At 40.8% G+C, this 21,689-nt stretch overlaps 2 protein-coding genes across 11 annotated transcripts in view; one reads left to right on the top strand and one right to left on the bottom strand.

The window, feature by feature from the left end:
- Positions 1 to 11,166, bottom strand: part of DBF4B (DBF4B-CDC7 kinase regulatory subunit) — a 42,564-nt gene extending 31,398 nt beyond the window's left edge. For 6 of the 9 annotated variants that reach the window (XM_070773625.1, XM_070773628.1, XM_070773629.1 and 3 more), the window contains exons 1-3: positions 11,057 to 11,166; positions 5,779 to 5,981; positions 4,100 to 5,362 (exon numbers count right to left, since the gene is read on the bottom strand). The gene's annotated coding sequence lies outside the window, so the exon portion shown is untranslated. Of the gene's footprint in view, positions 1 to 4,099; positions 5,363 to 5,778; positions 5,982 to 6,168; positions 8,273 to 11,056 lie in introns of all 9 variants that reach the window. The other 3 variants (XM_070773626.1, XM_070773627.1, XM_019981844.2) reach the window with 3 other exon arrangements.
- Positions 11,167 to 11,227: 61 nt separating this feature from the next.
- CCDC43 (coiled-coil domain containing 43) lies at positions 11,228 to 20,575 on the top strand. Of its 2 annotated transcripts, none has more exons than XM_019981847.2 (5): positions 11,228 to 11,481; positions 14,735 to 14,822; positions 16,005 to 16,140; positions 17,582 to 17,693; positions 18,888 to 20,575. In XM_019981847.2, the coding sequence occupies exons 1-5, from the start codon at positions 11,278 to 11,280 to the stop codon at positions 19,011 to 19,013; spliced, it is 666 nt and encodes a 221-aa protein (XP_019837406.2). In that variant the 5' UTR covers positions 11,228 to 11,277; the 3' UTR covers positions 19,014 to 20,575. The 2 variants fall into 2 exon arrangements, with proteins under 2 accessions (XP_019837406.2, XP_019837404.2); XM_019981845.2 differs by having other exon boundaries at positions 11,231 to 11,481; positions 17,582 to 17,640.
- The last annotated feature ends 1,114 nt before the right edge of the window (positions 20,576 to 21,689 follow it).

Below are 21,689 nucleotides of genomic sequence, written 5' to 3'. Positions count from 1 at the left end.
AGGGTACCCTGTCAACATGGGTTCCTTGGTGAAGACTTGCAACAGAAGCATGGGCAAGCCATAACTGACATGTAACATGAGTGACAGTCGCTCAGTCATGTCCGACTCTTTGCGACCCCATGAACTGTAGCCTGTCAGGCTCCTCTGTCCATGGAATTCTCCAGGTGAAAATACTGGAGTGGGTTGCCATTTCCTTCTCCAGGTAGCATGAGCAAGAAATAAACCTTTGTTGTTGTAAGCTACTGAGATTTGGGCATCATTTATTACCTGGGGCTTCCCAGGTGGTTCAGTGGTAAAGAATCTGCCTGCCAATACAGTAGACATGCAGGGTTTGATCCCTGGGTTGGGAAGATCCCCGGCAGGAGATGGCAATATACTCCTGTTATTTCTTGCCTGAGAAATCCCACGGAGGTGCCTGGCAGGCTACAGTTCATGGGGTCACAAAGAGTCAGACACAACTTAGTGACTAAACAACAACAACCAGAATCTGGCTCAAGTTTCTCAAAGTGTGGTTCAGCCCTTTCAGAAGGTTCCATGAGGTCAAAACTGTTTTTACAATAATACTAACATCATTATTCACTTTTGCTCTCATTGTGTCATGAATATTCAGTAGAGTATGCAAAAGCAAAAATGAGAATCTAGCATTTTTTCATTATATCAGATATTTAAAAGATTTGCAGAAATGTAAAATAATGCCACTCTTTTAATTCCATTAAAAATGCATCATTAGGACTTCCCTGGTGGTGCAGTGGATAAGAATCCGCCAGCCAAGGCAGAGGACGTGAGTTTGATCCCTGATCCAGGAAGATCCCACATGCCTCAGAGCAACTAAGTCCTTGCACCACAACTACTGAGCCTGGGCGCCGCAACTGCTGAAACCATGTGCCTAAAGCCTGTGCTCCACGAGAGGAGCCACCTCAGTGAGAAGTCCGTGCACTGTAACTAGAGAGTAGCCGCCGCTCTCCACAACTAGAGAAGGCTAACATGCAACAACAAAGATCCAGCACAGCCAAAAATAAATTTAAAAATATCGTAGTGTGTACCTGTCAAAAAATTTTTTTAAGTGCTTAAGAAAATGTATCATTTATCTTAACACACAGTGGGCTTATTTTTAAATGAATAAATGCATTTTAAACTTGTTTTAATTCCTAATATGGTAAATATCAAGTATGATTTTATAAGTATATACTCAAATACATAAAATATATTTATTAGTACAAATTTAAAGATACCCATGTGGTGGTAGTTGGTCTCGAAGATGGCCTGCAATGACTATCCTTGACTCCTGATAGTCATTGTTTAGTTGCTAAATTTTGTCTGATTCTTTTGCAACCCCATGGAATGTAGCCCACCAGGCTCCTCTGTCCATGGATCTCCCAAGCAAGAATACTTGAGTGGGTTGCCATTTCCTTCTCCAGGGGATCTTCCTGACCCAGGGATCCAACTCAAGTCTCCTGCATTGGCAGGTGGATTCTTGACCATTGAACCACCAGGGAAGCCCCCCTGATAGTCATACTCACATCCAGTAAGGCTATATACCAATAGAGTATTTTTTTAAATATTTGTTTATTTATGTTCGGCTGTGCTAGGTCTTCATTATTGCACAGGCTTTCTCAAGTTGCAGTGAGTAGAGGCTACTCACTAGTTCCGGTGTGCAGGCTTCTCACTGCAGAGGCTTGTTTATTGTGAAGCACGAGCTCTAGAGCACAGGCTCAATGGTTGTGGCAGTCAGGCCCAGTTGCCCCATGGCAAGTGAAATCTTTCCAGACCAGGGATCGAGCCCATCCACCCTGCACTGGCACATGGATTCTTAACCACTGGGCCACTGGGGAGCCCCTGTACCAATAGAATATTGAGGAAATGACAATGTGTGACTCTGGAGGCTAGGTCATAAAAGACATCTCAATATCTTCATTGCTCTTTCTTAGATGCCTGCTGTGAGGAAAGCCAGCTGCCATAACATGAGGGCACTCAAGCAAGTACGCCTGTGGAGAGGCTCCTTGGAGAGGAACTGAGGCTTCCTGCCAACAGCTGGTCCTGACTTTCCCATCTGTGACTGAGCCATCTGGCAAGTAGATCCTTCAGTATCAGCTTAGCTTTCAGATGACTGCAACCTCACAAGAGACCCCAAGTCAGAAAAATTCCAGCCAAGCTGCTCCTAAGTTGCAGGCCCACAGAAACTGAGAAAATAAATGATTAATGTTGTTTTAAGTCCCTAAGTTTTGAGGTGATTTGTTACACAGCAATAGATTAACAAATATACACATAAACAAAAAAGCTGTTTGGGATTCTCCATTTTAAACAATGTAAAAGGGAGGGAATTCCCTGGCCATCCGGTATTTAGAATTCCGGCCTTCCACTGCCCAGGGCCTGGGTTCAGATCTCAAAAGCTGTGCGGCCAAAAATCAAAAACGAAAAGGGCCTAAAACCAGAACTTACCTTATCCTCACTGACAAAATCAGATCAAATTCCTCTTTTCAAAAACTCCCAGTAGCCAGCGGCTTTCCCAGTTTGCTCCTCAGACCAAACTGCTCTGAGTCTTGAACAAACCTGGCTCGTTCCTGCCTTAGGACCTTCGCACTAATGGTTCCATTTCCCAGATCGTCTCTTTCTTCTTAGGCACCAGATCAAATCTCATTTTTTTTCAGATAGGACTTCTGGACTGCTCAACCTAATGGTAGTTTACTTGTTTGTGGTCTATATTTCCCCTCTAGAAGGTTAAGTTTATAGAACAAGGACCTTTTCTGTTTTACTCACTGCTATATCCCCGAAGTAAGAATGTAGTAGATTCTTTTTTTTTTTTTTTAAACTTATTTATCTGGCTGTGCCAGGTTTTAATTATAGCACACAAGATCTTCAGGGTCTTTATCTGTGGCATGTGGGAGCTAGTTCCCTGACCAGGGATCAAACTCTGGCCTGCTGCATTGGGAGCATGGGGTCTTAGCAGCAGATGAACACAGAAGTCCCAAGAATGTAGTACATTCTTAATGAATGTTGTTAAATGAGTGAAAAAAAATTAATCTCTCTGATCTTCATTTTTTTTTAATTTGTAAAGTGAAGATAATATTACTACCAGGCAGTGAGGTTTTAAAGATTAAAGATGTGTTTAGCAAAGTCTGTGAACAGGAAAAGGTAGCTTTTACTATGTGTGTTAGTCACTCAGTTGTGTCCAATTCTTTGTGACCCCATGGACTGTAGCCTGCCAGGCTCCTCTGTCCATGGAATTCTCCAGGCAAGAATACTGGAGTGGGTTGCCATTCCCTTCTCCAGAGGATGTTCCCCCACCCAGGGATTGAACCTGGGTCTCCTGAATTGCAAGCAGACTCTTTCCCATCAGAGCCACCAGGAAAGAATATTTACTACTTGGCAGAAAATATTTTGAGATAATAATTCAAATTGTTCTTTCTGGTTGTTTTTGATTCCTGAGGGGAAGTGCTTAGAAAAAAAGTCAGCTCATACCATAGAGCAAGGATTGATTTTTCAATATCTAAAAAACTTGTACAGATAGATTCAGAAAAGATCAACTACCCAATTGAAAAATGGGTATGGGAACAGTCACAGTAAAGGAAATACAAAGAGCATTCAAATATGCTCAACATCATTTAAAATAAGATAAATGCAAATGACATCTATATTGAAATACCATTTTTCACTTAACAGACTGGCAAAGATCAGTTTTTCGAGACTGCCAAATTGCCTTACGTAGGGTTTATACCAGACTCCTGTGTAAGGCAATTTGGCAAGCTCTAGGAAAATTATAAACGCACGTATCTTTCCACCCAACAGTCCTGTGTCTAGGAGTTCTTCTACAGATACACTCATACATATTCGATATGACTTCTGTAATAAAGGTATTTACTGAAGCATTACCATATTTAGCAGCTACACGGTGTTTATTAGACAAATATCTATAAAATAATGACACAGAAAAGGGATGCACATATATCTATTTATTTAATGCTACAAATACATATGAAATGCATACTATAACGTTCAAAGTGCTTTAAAAATAGTAATTAATCTTCATAACAATCTCTGAGGTACGTAGTAACTAAACCCATTTCATATTGAGGTTAAAAATTGGCTTGAGGTCACATACCTAAAAGGTGTTAGTACTGGAATTTGAACCCCAGCAGCCTGACATCAGAATCCATGCTCTTAATGTTGTTCTCTGCTGCTTCTCAATGTAGGGTAAACGGAAATCTGATACAGTGATATTAAAATCTGACAGAATAGATTTTGAGAGATAAAGGATTATTAGGAATACAGATGTCATTTCTGATGATAAACAGTTTACCAGGGACTAAATAACCTAGTCCTTATATGACTCTAACAACATCAAAATAAGCCAGAAAGGGAAGGGAAAACTATAAAATCTGCAGTATACAAGGAAATTTTAAGATACTTTTCTCCTAAAAATAGATGATAGATGAAACAAAAATAAAACAAGACTAGTAACATATAAAGGATTCAATGAGGAGAATTCCCTGGTGGTCCAGTGGTAAAGACTTCATCTTCCAATGCAGGGTTTGATCCCTGGATGTGGAACTAAGATCCCATGCGCTGTCCAGGAGGACCCAACAAATAAATAAATAAATAAATAAAAGATTCAGTGATATAACTAATACATTTTAATATATAAATATTAGAAAATACTCTCAAGTACATGGAACGCTAAAAAACTGACTTGAACTATGCCACTAAGTATCAACCAATGCCAAAACACCAATATCATACAGAATACATCCTATGACCACAAAACGAAGTTAGAAACCAATAACAAAAAGTTAAGTTTCTTTTAAAGAGTAAAACAAAACACATTACTCCGGAATTTTAAAAACCACATTTCTAAATAATTCATGATAAAACAATGGAAATTACAGTATATTTAGAACCTCACCAACGAAAAACTATAGATCAAAAGCTGTTAAATACCTTTTTAAAAGCTGTAAAATTCAGCTGAAGTAACTAGAGAGAACGTATGACCTTAAATGTAGATGCTATATTAGAAAATAAGACAGACTGAAAATGAATTAGCTAAGTGTTCACCTTGAGAGGTCAGAAAATGAAAAGTACACCCAAAGATTATAGAGAGTCAGAAATGATAAAAGAAATTCATGAAATTAAGAACAATTAATAAGGTCAATGACAAAATTAAGAAAAAAGGAAAGAAAAAGTAGATTCCTACAAATGAGCATGACAAAGAAAAATAATCTAATAGAAAAACCCACAAGGGATATAAACAGGCAATTCAAAGATGAGGTAGTTTTGGACTTCCCTGGTAGTCCAGTGGTTAAGACTCTGAGCTCCCAACACAGGGGCCACAGGTTTGATCCATGGTCACTAAGATCCCGAATGCTACCTGGTGCAGCCAACAAACAAACAGATAAACAAAAGAAACACTTAAAAAAAATGAGGAAATTTTAATGGCTGATAAATACATAAAAAGTGCTCGGACTCAATTGTAATTGAATGCAAATTAAGCCCAAGCTAGTAATGCAAATTAAACAATTAGAAGCTCTTTCACACACTTTTCACTGGCAAAAATTAAAGTATATTAAAAGCAAGTTTTAGTAAAAACAGGAAGGCAAGGGAATGTAAACTGGAACAAACACTTAGGAGAACAATATGGTGATAGCCAGCAAGGCTCATGCCCTTCAACCCAGCAATTCTGTTTCTTGATATATCCTGGTCTCTGAAGAGAGGTGCGCACCCCTCAGACACAAGATATTCGCAGAGGTGCCAAAAGAAAGCATTAGTATTTAAATATTTATTTACTTTTGGCTGTGCTGGGTCTCGGTTGCTGTGCACGGGCTTCTCATTGCAGTGGCCTCTCTTGTTGCATAGCACAGGCTAGGCACTCAGGCTTCAGAAGTCTCGGCTCTTGGGCCCTAGGGCATGGGCTCAGTAGCTGTGGCTCTCAGGCTTTAGTTGCCTGTGGCAGCTGGGCTTCCCGGCTGGTTCAGTGGTAAAGAATCTGCCTGCAAAGGAGGAGATGCAGGTTTGAGCCCTGGGTTGGGAAGATCCCCTGAAGAAGGAAATGGCTACCCATTCCAGTATTCTTGCCTGGGAAATCCCATGGACCGAGGAGCCTGGAGGGCAACTGTCCATGGGGTCACAAGAGTCAGACACGACCTAGCCACTAAACAACAAAAATGTGGAATCTACCTGGAGCAGGGATCGAAGTCGGGTCCCCTGTGTTGGGAGGAGGAGTCTTATCCACTGTACCACCAGGGAAACCCTAAATATATTTTTTTATTTAAGAGAAAAACAAGTAAGCTTAATAATCTTTAGTAAGCAGGCTAACGCTGGTGTCCTTCACGTGCTCTTCTCAGAGATCCTGGCTTACATAATAAAGCAACTGAGCTCTCTGGGTAAAGGGTAAGGGAGCTTCCTATGTAGACAGGCTGTCTGTGTTTTCTCTGCAGAGTTCAGCGTGAGTTGGTTTTACACTGTTCTCCACAATTTACATATCCCCAGATAAATTTACAGATTATGCTATCTGGATTTTCCTAACTCCCAGAAGTGAACAAGAGGCTTAATAAGATTTGTCCAAAGAAGCAAAGTTAAGATTACAAATAATCTGAATGACACACACAAGTGAACACTCCAGGTACAAACTCTGAAGTTCAGTGAGGAGTCAGCTGGCCAATGATCGAGAAAAATCACTGACGTTCAAGAGGAACTCTTGCCAGTAATGAATCCTTTGCCCTAATCAACTGTACACTTGAAAGTGGTTCAGATGGTAAATTTTATGCTATGAGCATTTACAATAAAAATTTTTAAATAGTAATAATGTAGGAAAGGAATGAAGCATATTCAGCCACATTATTTTCACTAAGTATTTTGGTACTACAAATAAATATTTATAACATATTATTTCTCTCTTTCTTTTTTTTTTTTTGCTGTGTGTTCTGTTTAATTATCTCTACTGCTGCTGCTGCTAAGTCGCTTCAGCCGTGTCCAACTCTACGTGACCCCATAGACGGCAGCCCACCAGGCTCCTCCATCCCTGGGATTCTCCAGGCAAGAACACTGGAGTGGGTTGCCATTTCCTTCTCCATATTGTTTCTCTTTTAAATCAACCTTTTGTTATTTATTTTTTGGGTGTGCCGTGTGGCATATGGGATCTTAGTTCCCTGACCAGGGATCTAACCTGGGCCGCCTGCGTTGGAAGCGTGGAGTCTTCATCACTGGACTGCTAGGGAAGTCCCTTAACCACCCTTTCTAAGTTACCTTTTCATATATCTTATGATGGACATACAAATTTTGTATAGTGGTTTACACTATTATGTAATGCATAAATACATATTAATATGCTAGGTATGCAAAAATATTTTTTCTGCTAAATGTAGCAAAAACGTTTGATGCTCATTGGCCCAGATAAATTTTTTCACAGGGGGGCAAGGAGATACATATAAGAATGGGACTTGAAGCACTGTTTGAAGAACTGGGAAATAATCTAAATGCCTATCAGCAGAGGAATGAATCAGCTGGGCTATATTCAAGCAATGGAATATTATACAGTGGTTTAAATGAATGGATAAGAGCTACATGTATCAACACAGGAAAATATTTTCAAGATCTTAAATGAAAAAAGCATGCTGCAGAAAGAAATGTCCAACATGTAAAACAATGTGATATATTGTTTATGGATACACACCCATGGATACACACATATTACATATGCATATGCAGTAATAGGTACTATGTTTAAAAACATTCAAGAGGAAGACAGATACAAAGTTCAGGAACAAAAGTTTCCTCTGGGTAGGGAAGGAAGCAAAGGAGATTTAAAACAAAAGACGCAAGGTAAATTAATGTAAGAAATAACATTATTTTTTATATTACTTTATTTTTTATTTATTTTCAGCCACATTGGGCAGCATGTGGGTTCGTAGTTCCCTGACCAGACATAAAACCTGTGTCCCATTGGGAGCATGGAGTCTTAACCACTGAGCCACCAGGGAAATCCCGATAGCTCATAATTTTAGAACAAGTCTCCCTGAGTTCTCCTCCTCAGTGACAACTGTCTTCACATTCCCTTGTGTATCTTTCCAGATATTTTATGCACATACCAGGCCACATATGTATATGTATTTCTCCCCATCCTTTCTCTTTTTAAACACAAATGGTAGCAAAGGTTACATATTATTCTGTGCCTCACTTTTTTTCTTTAACAATGTATCCTGAAGTTTGTTGTCAGTACATCAAGAGCTTCCTCCACCTTTATAGCTGCACAATCCTTGTTTCTGCAGCTTGAGTCAGTCTTCTGTGGACAGAATGTAAACTATTTCTGTTCTTTCACTACAATAAGTGTCACTGCAACACATATCCTATTATAAATGTCATTCTGCACACATGCACATATTATAATCAATTCCCAGAAGGAGAAATGTTGGGTCTTTTTCAAACTGCCCTCCAGCAAGACTCTACCAGCTCATCTGCTGCAGCAACATTTCCTAGTGCCTGTATCACCCAGTCATAGACCAACACTGTGTATTATCAGGCTTTGAGAAGAAAACATGGCATCTCATTACAGGTTTAACTTGCGTATTTTATTTTTTAAAGGATGTTTACTTGGCTACACCAGGTCTTAGTGCCAGCATGTGGGATGTTCAATCTTCACTGTGGTGTAAGAGTTCTTTGGATGCAGCATGTGGGTTCTTTAGTTGTGGCATGCAATCCTCAGCTGTGGCATGTGCGATCTAGTTCCCTGACCTGGGACCGAATCAGGGCCCCCTGTATTGGGAATTCCAAGGCTTAGTCACTGGACCACCAGGGAAGTCACTGTTTGCATATTTAAAAAATTATAAATGTGATGCTATTTTTTATAGTGTAAAAACCCATCTTGATTTTTTTTTTTCTATAAGTTTTCTGCCATTTGTCCAGTGGTATGAATTGGTTTTTTGAACTACGAGCTAAGTACTTTTGTAATAAAATAGCCAGCGAGGATTCTTTTAATTGCAGAATCTGTAGAGCCTTCCCTCAGTTTTGTGAGAATCTTGTGTGTGTCTTCAAAAAGCCTTTGTTGCATTGTGCTAATAGTAGTTTCCTGATACTAATACTATAGCTATACAAGCAAGATGTTACCATGGGAGCAATCTGAGTAAAGGTGTACAGGTCTCTATGTACTACTTATGCAACTCCCTGTGAGTCTGGAATAGTTTCAAATTAAAAAGTTCAGAAAGAACAAAATTTTGTGGTCCTTTTCTGATTGTGGAGTCTCTGACATCAAACTGTGATCCCTGAGTCATGACGGCTCCCAAGTCTGTTATCTAACAAACTCCACCTTCGAGACAGCCACTGGATTAAAATGTACATCTGAGAACCCAAAACTGGGACAAGTCTTTGGGGGTTGACTCTGGCCTCTGACTCCATTATTGTCACATTCTAGCTCAGGGAGCACACAGAAGCCATGAGGCTAACAGACACATATCCTATATTTCTACTGAGCTTTACAGTGTTCCATGTCCATCCATTTACATTACCCCAACTATAATAAAGGTAGAGAATTCTCTCAAGAGGCCCTTTGCCAGTTATACCAGATCTTCCTTTCCTTTTGTTGTCAGCCCCTGAATATCTTCTATCCGAACTCTGTGGTTCAAGCCATCCATAATTCTCTGGAGGGCCCCCCATAGCTCCCTGCATCTGGGTCTGCTCCTTTTCTCTTTCAGTCTTTTTGCCTAAAGGACTTTTCTCTTTCAGTCTTTTTGCCTAAAGGACTCTCACTTGGTCTTCAAAAAAGAGAAAGCCTCACCTCCACTAGGAAGCTTTCCTCCATCTCTCATCTCCAGTTTCCAACTTTAATCCAACAGGCAAGGTTAACCTAATCTTCCAGCCATCCTACCGAAATTTCCATTAGACACTGAAACATTTCTCTCACTGTATTGCCATTATTAGTTTAAACATGTCTGTTCAACCCACTGAAGATCCTTTGAAGGGAGAGATTTTGTGACATTAATCTTTGTCTTTTAGGGCCCAGCAGCAATGCCAATAAATATGTACTGACTTGTCAGCCTCCTCTGCAGTTCAGGGAAAGACAACCTGGGTTCTTGGGTAATTCATTTCAGTCCAGAGCCAGGTGTTTTGAGAATCAGCTGAGACTCTTCCTGATGTAAAGGAGCACTTGCTTCTGGTTATGCTCCCTGTAAATGTGTGAGTGTGTTTTTTCCTTATTTTTACTATGTGGACAATAAAAGTATCTCCTCACACGGTTGTTAGGAGGATTATAAGAGCTAATGCCTCAAATGGAGAAGGAAAAGGCAACCCACTCCAATATTCTTGCCTAGAGAATCCCGTGGACAGAGGAGCCTGGTGGGCTGCTGTCTATAGAGTCACACAGAGTCGGACACGACTGAGCGACTTCACTTTCATTTTTCACTTTTATGCATTGGAGAAGGCAATGGCAAACCACTCCAGTATTCTTGCCTGGAGAATCCCAGGGACAGAGGAGACTGGTGGGCTGCCGTCTATGGGGTCGCAAACAGTCGGACACGACTGAAGTGACTTAGCAGCAGCAGCAATGCCTCAAAAGCTCTTAGATAACGCTTGGAAATGGGTAAAGAAGGCTCTTCGAAGATATTTCTATGTAAGTGTTGACTGGGTGAATGAAAAACGACTGGAGGTTGCCAGTTCATTTATTGAGCACCCACTATGTGTCCGGTACTGCGTTAAGCAAGCATGCTAGGTGCAGAGAAGCAACCACAGCACTTTGGAGAGGCCTTAATTTAACACAGATTGCAGGGAATCAGGGAAGATTTCTGGAGCTTGAGTTTTGATGGGGGGCGGGGCGCGGGGGGAGCCTGGAAAGGCGCAGGTGGCAGTTGACAGCCATAGTGCATATTCCACAGAGCCGGCGGTTTCCTCCTTGAAAGCTGTGTGGGAGCGGGTGGCTTAGCTTTCTACGACTGGCAAGAAAGGGCGGCTTGGTGAGGCCTGTCAAAGCGCTGGAATCGAAGCTGAGTTCCAGTCCTGTTTAGTTAGTAGCCGCGTGACTTTAGCCAAGTCACTGAACTTCCCCAACTGTAAAAAAGAGTCTGTTAAGAATACTCACCTGCCAGGATTCCAGAGAGACCGCATGATCGTGCAGAAGCCAGGATGCGCTCTATTTAGAAGGTACAAAACGCACCAACAGGTTACTAGGGGTTGACTGGGCTCTAAGCCAAGCGCGCCGGGGGCGTGGATTTCCTCTCTGAGCATGCGCAGTGGGCCGCGGCGCGGCCCGTCAGGCACTGCGGTAGGTGCCCTGCGGGCTGGCAGGTCCCTGGCCCCAAGATGGCGGCGCCCAGCGCAGTGGCAGCAGCCACCTCCAGCGAGAGAGATGGAGGGGGCAGCGGCTTTGAATCGTGGCTAGATGGACGGTTGGAGGCGCTGGGAGTGGACCGAGCCGTTTATGGCGCCTACATCTTGGGTGTCTTGCAGGAGGAGGAGGAAGAAGAGAAGCTGGATGCTCTGCAGGGTATTCTCTCTGCTTTCCTGGTGAGAAGCCCAGACACATTCCTTTAGCCTCTTAAGCCATTTCCTGTTAGTACTTCTTTCCCCTACCTACTGTCCCAGAGGATTAGTGGTCTCACCTGGAAGAGAAATAATTTTCTGAGCCCTGGGCCTCGGAGACAGGGAGCTACTTTTCATCCAGGGTTTCGGGAGCCAGAGGGTTGCAGGTGCAGAGAGAGGAAAAGCTTTCTCTTATTTCTGCCCTCTTAGGTGCCTGTAGGTCAACTGGGTGAGTATTCTTCCAAAGGCATTGAAATTAGTTTTATCATAAACGTCTAACAACCAATTTCATTCCCGTCCGTTGACAGTGATGAGAGGGGGAAATTAAGTGCTCTGGGATGTCTGTGCCCCATAGGAGGCAGAGCCCCTGACAAAAGCCCGCAGGAAGTACCCTCTTGGTTTCCTATTTTGGAGGTAGGATTCCCAAAAAGATCAGTTTAGGCAGTAGAGGTCTTTTCACGCCTAGGCAGAATGGAAGCAAATTTGGGTTCGATCCTTTACTGTATGTAGAAATGCAGTAATCATTGGGGGGAGTGGGTGGAGGAATAAGAGAGATCAGAGTTTAAGAGAAATAAACATGATACTTAGCCTCCTAGAAGCAGATCCAGGCTTTCAGAAATGTGTGCTTTAAACTGTTTAAGTAGTAAGTCACCAAGAAGTCCACACTTTTCCAACCTGACCGTTTCTGCTGCCTTCATCTCTGCTGCTACTGCTGCTAAATCACTTCAATCGTGTCCGACTCTGTGCGACCCCATAGACGGCAGCCCACCAGGCTTCCCCGTCCCTGGGATTCTCCAGGCAAGAACACTGGAGTGGGTTGCCATTTCCTTCTCCCCCTTCATCTCTGCTTACTCTTATTTGGTGAAAATGCAGTTCATTGATTTCAACATGGTTGAAATCTAACACTAGTGCAGCTGTCCCAGGGCCTCCTGGCAAGGGCCCCCTTTTTAATTCCAGAACCTGCTCTGGTGAGATTGACCTATAAATGGGAAAGCCTTAACACAGTTTGTGATGCAGCTCATGAGTTTGCTGGAAATACAACACAGAGGAATAAATTCTTTTCCTGAATCCTTACATTGCAGGTTGTAATTGGAAAGAATAGGAGGCAAACAAATTAAGTTACCTTAAAAAAATTTCCCACTGGGAAGTTCCTAAAGAGTCCATGAAAAAGAAGTTCAGGTAACTTGGGTACTCACTAGTACAGCTCCTTGACTTGTTCTTTTCATTGTATCATTACTTAGAACTGTATGTCTGCTGATAAAGGTAGACCTGAATTTTGCCCGAGACTATTTATAGTCTTAGTAGAAGAGTTGTCTAGACCAGATTATTATTTTTTTTTTTTTTGTATCTCTTGTTTGCATAAACTGCAGAGACAAACTCACTTTTTTTTTTTTTAATAATTGAGTCTTAAAATATATATATATATATTTGGCTGCTCTGGGTCTCAATTGGGGCACACAAAATCTTTGATCTTCATTGCAGCATGTGGGACCTTTAATTGAGGCTTGGGAATCATTTTAATTGTGGCATGTGAACTCTTAGTTGCAGCTTGTGGGATCTAGTTCTCTGACCAGGGACAGAACCTAAGCCCCCTGCATTGGGAGCACAGTCTTAGCCACTGGACCACCAGGGAAGTTCCAAGACAAACTCACTTTTAAGGTGACTTACCTTCCTCCCCCTGCCCAGTTCACAAACCCTACTTAATTTTCTTGTAATTTCCCCAGCCCCTTCTGTGTAGAAAATAACTTTGAAAAAAATTGGCCAGGAACAATATGGTGAGGCAGGGTCCTGTCCATGAAACAACTTGGGAGCAACCTTATAGAGCAGCAAGGCCAGTGAATATGGTAGACACCAAACATCACTGATAGCACTACTTAGTCAGTTGGGCTGGGTATAAAAGCTCCCAACTATTATACTGAATCCCATTTTAGGAAAAACAAAAGATAGCCAAATTAGTCGCTATATTGGGCTAGGATTCATTACTAGGAATTTAGAAGCTTATCAGCAACAATTTGAGGTAAGACTTAAGAACAGTATATATGGTTGGGGGAAAATGACAGTAAACAAAAGCTTCCTGTCATCCTCTTTATTCCTTGTGATTCCACTTATGCTGATTGAGTCTTCAAATTTTTATTGATGGATTACTCTTCTGCCAGGCACTGCCCTAAGTGCTTGGGGGTTCTTCAGGAAACAACACAGACAGAAATCCCTGTCTTTGAGGGGTTATATTCCAGTAAAGAAAAACATAATCAGTAAATTATCTAGGGTATTTGAAAATGATAGTGCTAGGAGAAAAAGAAGCATTGTGAGAAAACTGGGAGTAGAATGGAGGGCGAGCAGTTTTAAGTAGGGTCATTACATTAAGTAGGATGTTTACATTTTTTTTTCTTCCAGTTGTATTGAGATGTAATTGACATACAGCACTACATAAGTTTAAGGTATACGGTATAATGATTTGACTTACATACATCATGAAATTTTATCACAATGAGTTTAGTGAGCAGGATATTACATTTTGTGGCAGCTGTTCATACACCAGCCTTTTTCTATGAAAAGAAACTTTCTCTTAGTCTGGATTTTAATTTAACTAAGTGTGACACCAAAGCCAACATCCTTTTGGTCATACCATGCTAAAGAGGAAGATTGGTTGGTGTGCAGAATATGTCTGCTTATGTAAAATGGACAGAGAGATGGCTGGATAGGAGACCATCTACTCACTTAATTTCTCTTTATTATGGATCAGTGAGTACATTGGAGAATGTACTGAATTGAGTATATTGGCCAAGGAAGATTTTCATAGAGGAGCATTTTGACTCAACAAGTTTTTGCTCCAAGAGGAGGACTGCCCTGAGTTGGTGAGAATCCTCTCCTTTGGAGCTTGGCAGGATGGAGTGGGTGCTCTAGCAGGTGTGGCTTCTGTGACTCACATAGGATTCCCTCTGTGTTGGGAGCCTCAGAAGAGAATCATCATTTCTATTCTGTGGGTTCCAAACCTGCTCTGTGATTTCTTCCCATCACCAGCAGGGGGAGCTCTGCCCTTTGCGCAGATTTGATAAGGTTGAGAAAGTGCAAGTGAAGTCCCTCAGTTGTGTGGGAGTCTGAGAACCCATAAGCTGTAGCCTACCAGGCTCCCCTGTCCATGGGATTTTCCAGGCAAGGGTACTGGAATGAGTTGCCATTTCCTTCTGCATTAGGTTGAGGGCTCTCAGGAAATTAATTGGTCTACTTTTTCAACCAGGAAGAAGATTCCCTCCTTAATATCTGCAAGGAGATTGTGGAACGATGGTCAGAAACTCAGAATGTTGTCACCAAAGTGAAAAAAGAAGGTAGAGTTGGAGTTTTTAGGTCTAACCTCCAACCACTTTTTCTGTACAGCTGTTACAAGTCTTTAGTTTTCCTCACTCAGGTGCGCTAAACCGGTAAACACCTGGCAGCTTATTTTAACTTTTTAACTGAAGGTTGGTTTTCTTTTACATTTTACCACTTCAGCTGACCATGGCTGTCTTCACTGTGGTTCTTGCTTTTTTCTTTCTCTTTCCTTTTTACACTCCCCCGTGTATATTTGCTCTCAGGTATGGGGTCAACTATATTTTCCCAACCTTTTCATAATCTCATTTCATAACACAGACTGTGATTGGTCTTTTGCTTCATTCAGCTAAACCCTCCATCCTTTCAAATGAAAGAGATGATCCCATTAGGATGAAAAATCAGCTACACATAGCTCAAAACAGAAATCCAAACTTGAATAGAATCTATTCTGAGCTGTTCACATGCTGGTTCTCAGTTGTGGCTGTACACTGGAATCGCTTGCTGTATGTTTGAAACTGCTAGTGCCCAGGCCGCACCATGGGCCAATTATATAAACCTCTTTGGGGTGCGGACCCAGGCATTGTTATTTTTTCAAAAGCTCTCCCAGATGATTCGGTTTTTTTTCAAAAGCTCCCCCAGATGATTCTAATGTGCACCCAGGCATGAGAGTTATCATTGCCTCCTTGACAAGCAGGATGCCTGCTTGACATCATTGCCTCCTTTCTTTGAGCATGGAGATGTCAAAAGATAATTTTGTTTTTAAAATAATCTAAGTTTCACCTGGCATAATTATCAACATGGGATAGACCAGCCTAAGTTAATGCCAGATTCCTTCTTAGGCTTCTGGTTTGAGACTAGAGAAAGTTGCATGTTTGGAGGCTTGATTTTCTGATTCTAATGCAGTAGTTTTCAACTTTTTTTTTTTTCTTAAAGCAGCAGAACTTCAGCATATAATAAAAGTAAAAGCAGGGCTGCTCTGATTGAAGATGGATATGAGACCTAAAGCCTGGCCTGCATGGCCTTTCCTTGCCTTTCTCATTGGCCCCTGAGGCACCTCCTTTGCACCCCAGGGCTCTCAGCAGTCAGCAGCTGCCGTTGCCTTTGCTCCAAGCACTGCCTGGGTGGACTGGTGGTTTGGAAGCATGTTTCCTCTCACATACAACCTTGTTGTCCCCCACTTCCCTCCTACCACCTCCCAGATGAAGTCCAGGCCATTGCCACCCTCATTGAGAAGCAGGCGCAGATCGTGGTGAAGCCCAGAATGGTGTCAGAAGAAGAGAAGCAGAGGAAAGCTGCCCTCCTGGCCCAGTATGCTGATGTGACAGATGAAGAGGAATATCCTTTCTGGAGTCTCAGCGCCATTCCCTAAGGCTCAAGTCAAAAGCCTTTGCTGGTTTTCACTGAACTCTGGGAAGTTGCCAGTCCCCCTCTATAGCTTTATTATTTAAAAAAAAAAAATTATTTCTCTGGCTACATCAGGTATTAGTTGCTGCATGTGGGATTTGTTTAGTTGCACCATTCGAACTCTTAGTTACAGCATGTGGGATCTAGTTCCCTGACCAGGCATTGAACCCCAGCCCCCTGCATTGGGAACACAGAATGTTAGCCACTGGGCCACCAGGGAAGTACACCCTCCACCCCCACCCCACCAGAGCTTAATATTCTCCTCTAAAATGGCAGAGATTGTAGCCCTTTGTGGGCATGAGGAATGATGCTGGAATGGTTGATACTGGACTATTGCAATGTATATGTTCTTGAAAACTTCTGTGTGAAACAGATAATGCCTGAATGGACCACTTATTGTGTTTTCAGAAAATAAGATCTAGCTTAAAAAACTGAAATAGTTGATTTACAATTATGATTCTTCATATTTGTATAATACCTTTCTATGAAAGGTATTCAGTGTTATGTGTATAATCTTTGTAATTTTTATCATAGTTGATAAGGGAATGGAGGCAATAAGAGATGAATGAGTGATATTCCAGTACTACATAATTAATAAAAATGACACCAAAATAAACCTGGAATTTGAGTGAGGACTATGTAAAAAGAAAGTGTTGCTGGTAGGAACAGGTTTGGTTCCCTGAAACCAGGTTTGGTTCCAAACCTGGATCTGAAATTTGTTTAGGGAATACTTAGCTTACTGAGCCTGCTTGAATGGAGTGACTGTTGTATCAGAAATGTTTGCTATCTAATCACTAGGTTAGGAAAGAATTCTTAGGCTCTTTGGGGTCAACTTCTTGTTTTCTCTCATGATTTTTCTTGTTAGGTTTGGCAGAACTGGGGTTCCAATTACAAAAATCTCATTTCCTGGGCTAGAAAAAACATTTTAAGCATTAGTTCTCCTGGAGGACTTGTTAAAACACAAATTGCTGGGCCCTGAGCCCCAGAATTTGGGATTTTGTAGATACAGAGAGGGGCCCAACGGTGTGCATTTCTCAAAAGCTCTTAGCGAGTTCTGGAACCACACTTAGAGAACCACTGTTTCAGAGGTCATCTGACCATCCCCTGGCTCCCAGATAATGTGGCAGTCCACCCAGACCAGCTTCAGTTTCTTTTCAGACCCTAACAGTTAAGAATCCTATAGGAGCTCTGAGCAGTCTTCCCCAAGTTGAGACTTCTAAAGGTGACTTTCCTGGATTTACCATCACATCCCTGTCAGAGTCCTTCCATGAAGCCTGCTTTTCCTTCCCTTCAGCTTAATCACTATTTTCTGATGTTGTGATGGGATGTGCTCACCTTTGTTTTATGTGTGACTTTCCTTAACGCCACTCACCGAAGCGGATGAGAAGGATGACTCGGGCGCCACCACGATGAGCATTGGTTCTGACAAATGTATCCTTCTCTGTGTGCATCTCCAGGTGTTGCTCCATAGGATCTTCTTGTGGGTCAGTTTGTGTTTCACTGTCATTGCTGGGGGCTCCCTCTACCTCCAGGAACACATGTTAGGTCAACATTGTGAGCCCCAGTCCTTGGACTGCTAAATAGTCAATTTAGCAAGAATTTCCCACCCCCCCGCAAAAAATATGTTGACATGAACTGTGAAGGGGTAAGTTTAGAGAAAGGATTTCTAAGGGAAAATGAGAATCTGTACTCCTTGTGTATAGTGTTGGGTTTCCCAGCAATGTGGAAGCAATTAGAGTAATATTGCAGTTTTGGTCCTTGTCCTCAAAGACCTGGGGAACTCATTGGAAAGAGAATAAAAGCACTGAATACTTTAAGTGAAAATATGGACAAATTGAAACATATGTGGTATAAAAAGTCCCTACCAACAAAATCACTTATGAGCAGCTTATAGAGAAGGTGGATTTAGAAATCCACCTTCTTAAAGGTGAGGAGTAAGGTAGATTTTCTGAAAGGGAGGTTATTTTCTGAGAAATGGGGGTTATTTCAGGGAAACATTCATTTTAAAACACTAAAGCAGAAAAAGATTATGTGGAAAGAGTAAAAAGGAGCTTGTCTGGTAGTAACAGGTTATGTTTTAAAGTCATAAGAAATGAGGGGTAAATTTTTGGCTGCTGCTGCTAAGTCGCTTCAGTCGTGTCCGACTCTGTGCAACCCCACAGATGGCACCTATTTTCTAACTGTGGTTAAAGTATTTCTTTAGAACATGATTTTCACTTAAAACTTTAGTGGTCTAGGAAAAGAAGCAAATTGATAAAGTTTAGTAAGGTTAAACAACTTTTTAAACTCTTTTCAAGCATTTTAATAGTGCTGAGTATAGGAAAATTTTGCCAGTTACTTGAATACTCTAGTCACTAAAACTAGCCTGGATACTCCAACAATATTCTGCCAGTGAATGATATGAGTACTTATTCTAGAATGAGATTTCATTTTCATAAAATATTTACACTCAGATTTAGGCAAGTCTGAATGAAATTTTTATTCAATTTTTTTTTTTTTTTTTTTTTTTTTTACTAATAGCAGTTGTAGGATTTTCCATTGGACTAAAGATAAACATAAAGTTGGTTGGTTTGTTTTTAAAGATGAGGGATAGATAGTATTTGAAACTTGGCTTGAATGAGGAGAGCAGGAGTTGAGACCTGTGTGACCTGGACCCTTATCCCTTAACTCACCTGCAGCTCTGTTCCGAAACACCAATGTGGAAGATGTCCTCAATGCCCGAAAACTGGAGCGAGACACGCTTCGGGATGAGTCCCAGCGGAAGAAGGAGCAGGACAAGCTGCAGAGGGAGAGAGACAAACTAGCCAAGCAGGAACGCAAGGAAAAGGAAAAGAAAAGGACACAAAGAGGGGAGCGAAAGCGATAACCTTGGTCCACTCTATTTCTCCTAATGAACTTGGTCAAAGGGAGACCTGGTTGTGCATTTGTGTATTTAAGAGAAATGAGAGAACATTGCCAGGTAGTTTCCCAAGGCATTTCCCCTTTTGTTTACATGGTCACAAGGAAAATCGCAAACACTTACAAAATGTGCCATGTCTCTGTGGTGTGGGTAATCGGATTATTGTAGCTAATGTCTGAACCAAAGATCTGGGATGGGGACAGCCTTTATATTTTAATACTGAAGTCCTATACTCCTTTTGACCATTTTAAAAAGTCTTCCCTTACCTTGGATAAACAGCAGGAATATTCAGAAAGCTGAATTTTTGTCCTGAAGGAGCTGAATCATGACCACTCCTTCCCTGAGATGAATTATGTGTGTGTGTTAGTTGCTTAGTCGTGTCCGACTCTTTGCAACCCCATAGATGGCAGCCCACCAGGCCCCTCCATCCATGGGACTCTCCAGATGAATTGTAGGAGTATCAATTGCTTCAGAAGTATTATTCACATCTAAATAAATGGTTTTAGGGCTGAAATAGGAATCTAATGAAGAGCCCTACCCGGATCCAGACTTTTATGTTACATGGCGACAAAATAGGAAAATAAGAAAAGGTTATTTGGTGGATGTTCTGCATTTGAGATTTTTTTTTAAAGTTTCAGCCTATGATAGGAAACAAAGTTTCTTTTAGTAAGAGATAGTTATATATTTTTCCTCATCTAGGCTGTGATTTTAAGAAGGATGTGTCAGTATTGAGTGCAGGGAATCATCATTAGCTAGATTCTTTTTTTATAATCATGAATCCTCTTGAGTGCTAGTAGAGATTTTAACCCTGATCTGCCCTAAAACATACAAGGACCTGATAATTACAGGTTTAGAGAAACCCTTTTAAGGAAAAACACTGAAAATCTCTGCTAACAGAGATATTTAAGAGTGTACATAGTAGGTGCTCAACAAATTTATTGAATGAGTGAGCGAGTGGAAAAACTGCTTGAGAGAGTTGAAAGTGAGTAGGAACTCTCCTCCATTTCTACTTTTGTGACAAACCACATTTGGTTATAAGTAGCGCTTTCTGTACTTCAGAAGCAGACCGTCAAGAAGCCTGAAGAGAGCACTTTCTCTGTCAAGACAGAAAGTAGATACATTATACCAGGGGTGGGTGACCAAACAAATTTGGTCATTTGTTTTTGTATGGTTCGAGCTAACAATGGATTGCACATTTTTAAAGGGTTGTAAAAGAAAGAAGATGTGACAGAGACCTTATGTGACCTATAAAGCATAAAATACTACCTGGCCCTTCAGAGAAAATGTCTGCTGACCTGTTTTATACCATTAATTATGAGATTAACAAAAAAATTTTTACCGTTCCACAGAAGGTAAACATGGTTAAGGAAATGATGTGTCACCTCTATACACTCCTATAGCCATGTCATTGTAAAATTTTTTTTAAAAATAACCACCTTTTTAAAAAATAAACTATTTAAATCAGTATCTTGATTTATTCTGATTCCTTCCAGCTGGAAGTGAGTTCTGTGTGGATAGTCCCTCAGGAATGTGTTTGAATTTTACTTATGTTTTGATTAGTCCAATAATCTCCTCTGCTATTAGACCCTCTTCCTGGAATCCATAAGTTCTCTGCCTCAGTTTTCCTTTCTGTGAGGTTGGATATTAGGAGATCAGAAAGATTACCTTCTTTTTTGGACAGTAGGTTGGCTTTGAAGTCTCTCGAGTCCTGCTGGCATTTTAGTTTTATATGTGGCTGTGGCTACAATTGGCATGTGAGAGAGCCTGTTTTAATAACCCTTATTTTGGATTTTTGGTTTGTTTTCACCTTAATTTTGGTCTCTGAAGCAGAGTCAGTTTATATCCAAAGACCCCTGAAGGGTAGTAGTTTCAATCTGTTTTAAGAGTAGTCAATTCATTTTTCCAGGACTCTGTTAGCTAGGTCACAGTTAAATGTACACCTGAACTAATGTTTAAACAGAAGAAAAGGATCAACTTATTAGGCTTTGAGTAAGGTTATCCACGTAATTCAGGTGCTAATAAACCTTTTATGTCTAAAATATTCAATACTGGAAAAGGCAAATTTTAAAACAACTATGTTTTCTACTATATGATGGACATTTTAGGCCAAATTTGGAATTTCAGTCATTAATTCCCCAACCTTCTATAACCCTACAGTACCAGACTATTCAAGTGGGAAAGATATTGATATAATTCAAGGTACCTAATTTTCAACCACCTTTATAAAAAACTGCTTTTTCTATTAAAAAAAAACAACAACTGAGTATTCCAAATTCTTTTGGATTAGAAATGATGGAACCATCAGTTTGATCAGACTGTAAATCTTGTCATAACTTTTATAACACTTTCATAAGTTGTAATTCAGAAGTATAATACATAAGAACCATCCATTAGAGGGTATTCAATAGAAAGGGACAACCAACTAATTTGAGAGTTATCTGCAGCGTAACTTGATTAACAAAATTTGAAATAATTTTTGTTTTTTGTTAATAGTGTTTCATTTCTGACCACTGTATGTAAAAGTTTCCCTAGAAGTTTTACTATGGTTCTCCTGGATTAGCACAAAGGCAGAACAAAAATT

Source organism: Bos indicus, chromosome 19 (genome assembly GCF_029378745.1).
Source record: "Bos indicus isolate NIAB-ARS_2022 breed Sahiwal x Tharparkar chromosome 19, NIAB-ARS_B.indTharparkar_mat_pri_1.0, whole genome shotgun sequence".
In the NCBI taxonomy this organism is placed as follows: domain Eukaryota; kingdom Metazoa; phylum Chordata; class Mammalia; order Artiodactyla; family Bovidae; genus Bos; species Bos indicus.
This window is presented reverse-complemented; position numbering and strand designations above follow the sequence as displayed.

Coding starts and splice junctions, on each gene's coding strand:
- CCDC43 (XM_019981845.2), top strand. CDS start 11,278: ATGGCGGCGCCCAGCGCAGTGGCAGCAGCCACCTCCAGCGAGAGAGAT. Junction 11,482..14,734: donor GTATTCTCTCTGCTTTCCTG/GTGAGAAGCCCA, acceptor TTTTTCAACCAG/GAAGAAGATTCCCTCCTTAA. Junction 16,141..17,581: donor GATGTGACAGATGAAGAGGA/ATATCCTTTCTG, acceptor AACGCCACTCAC/CGAAGCGGATGAGAAGGATG.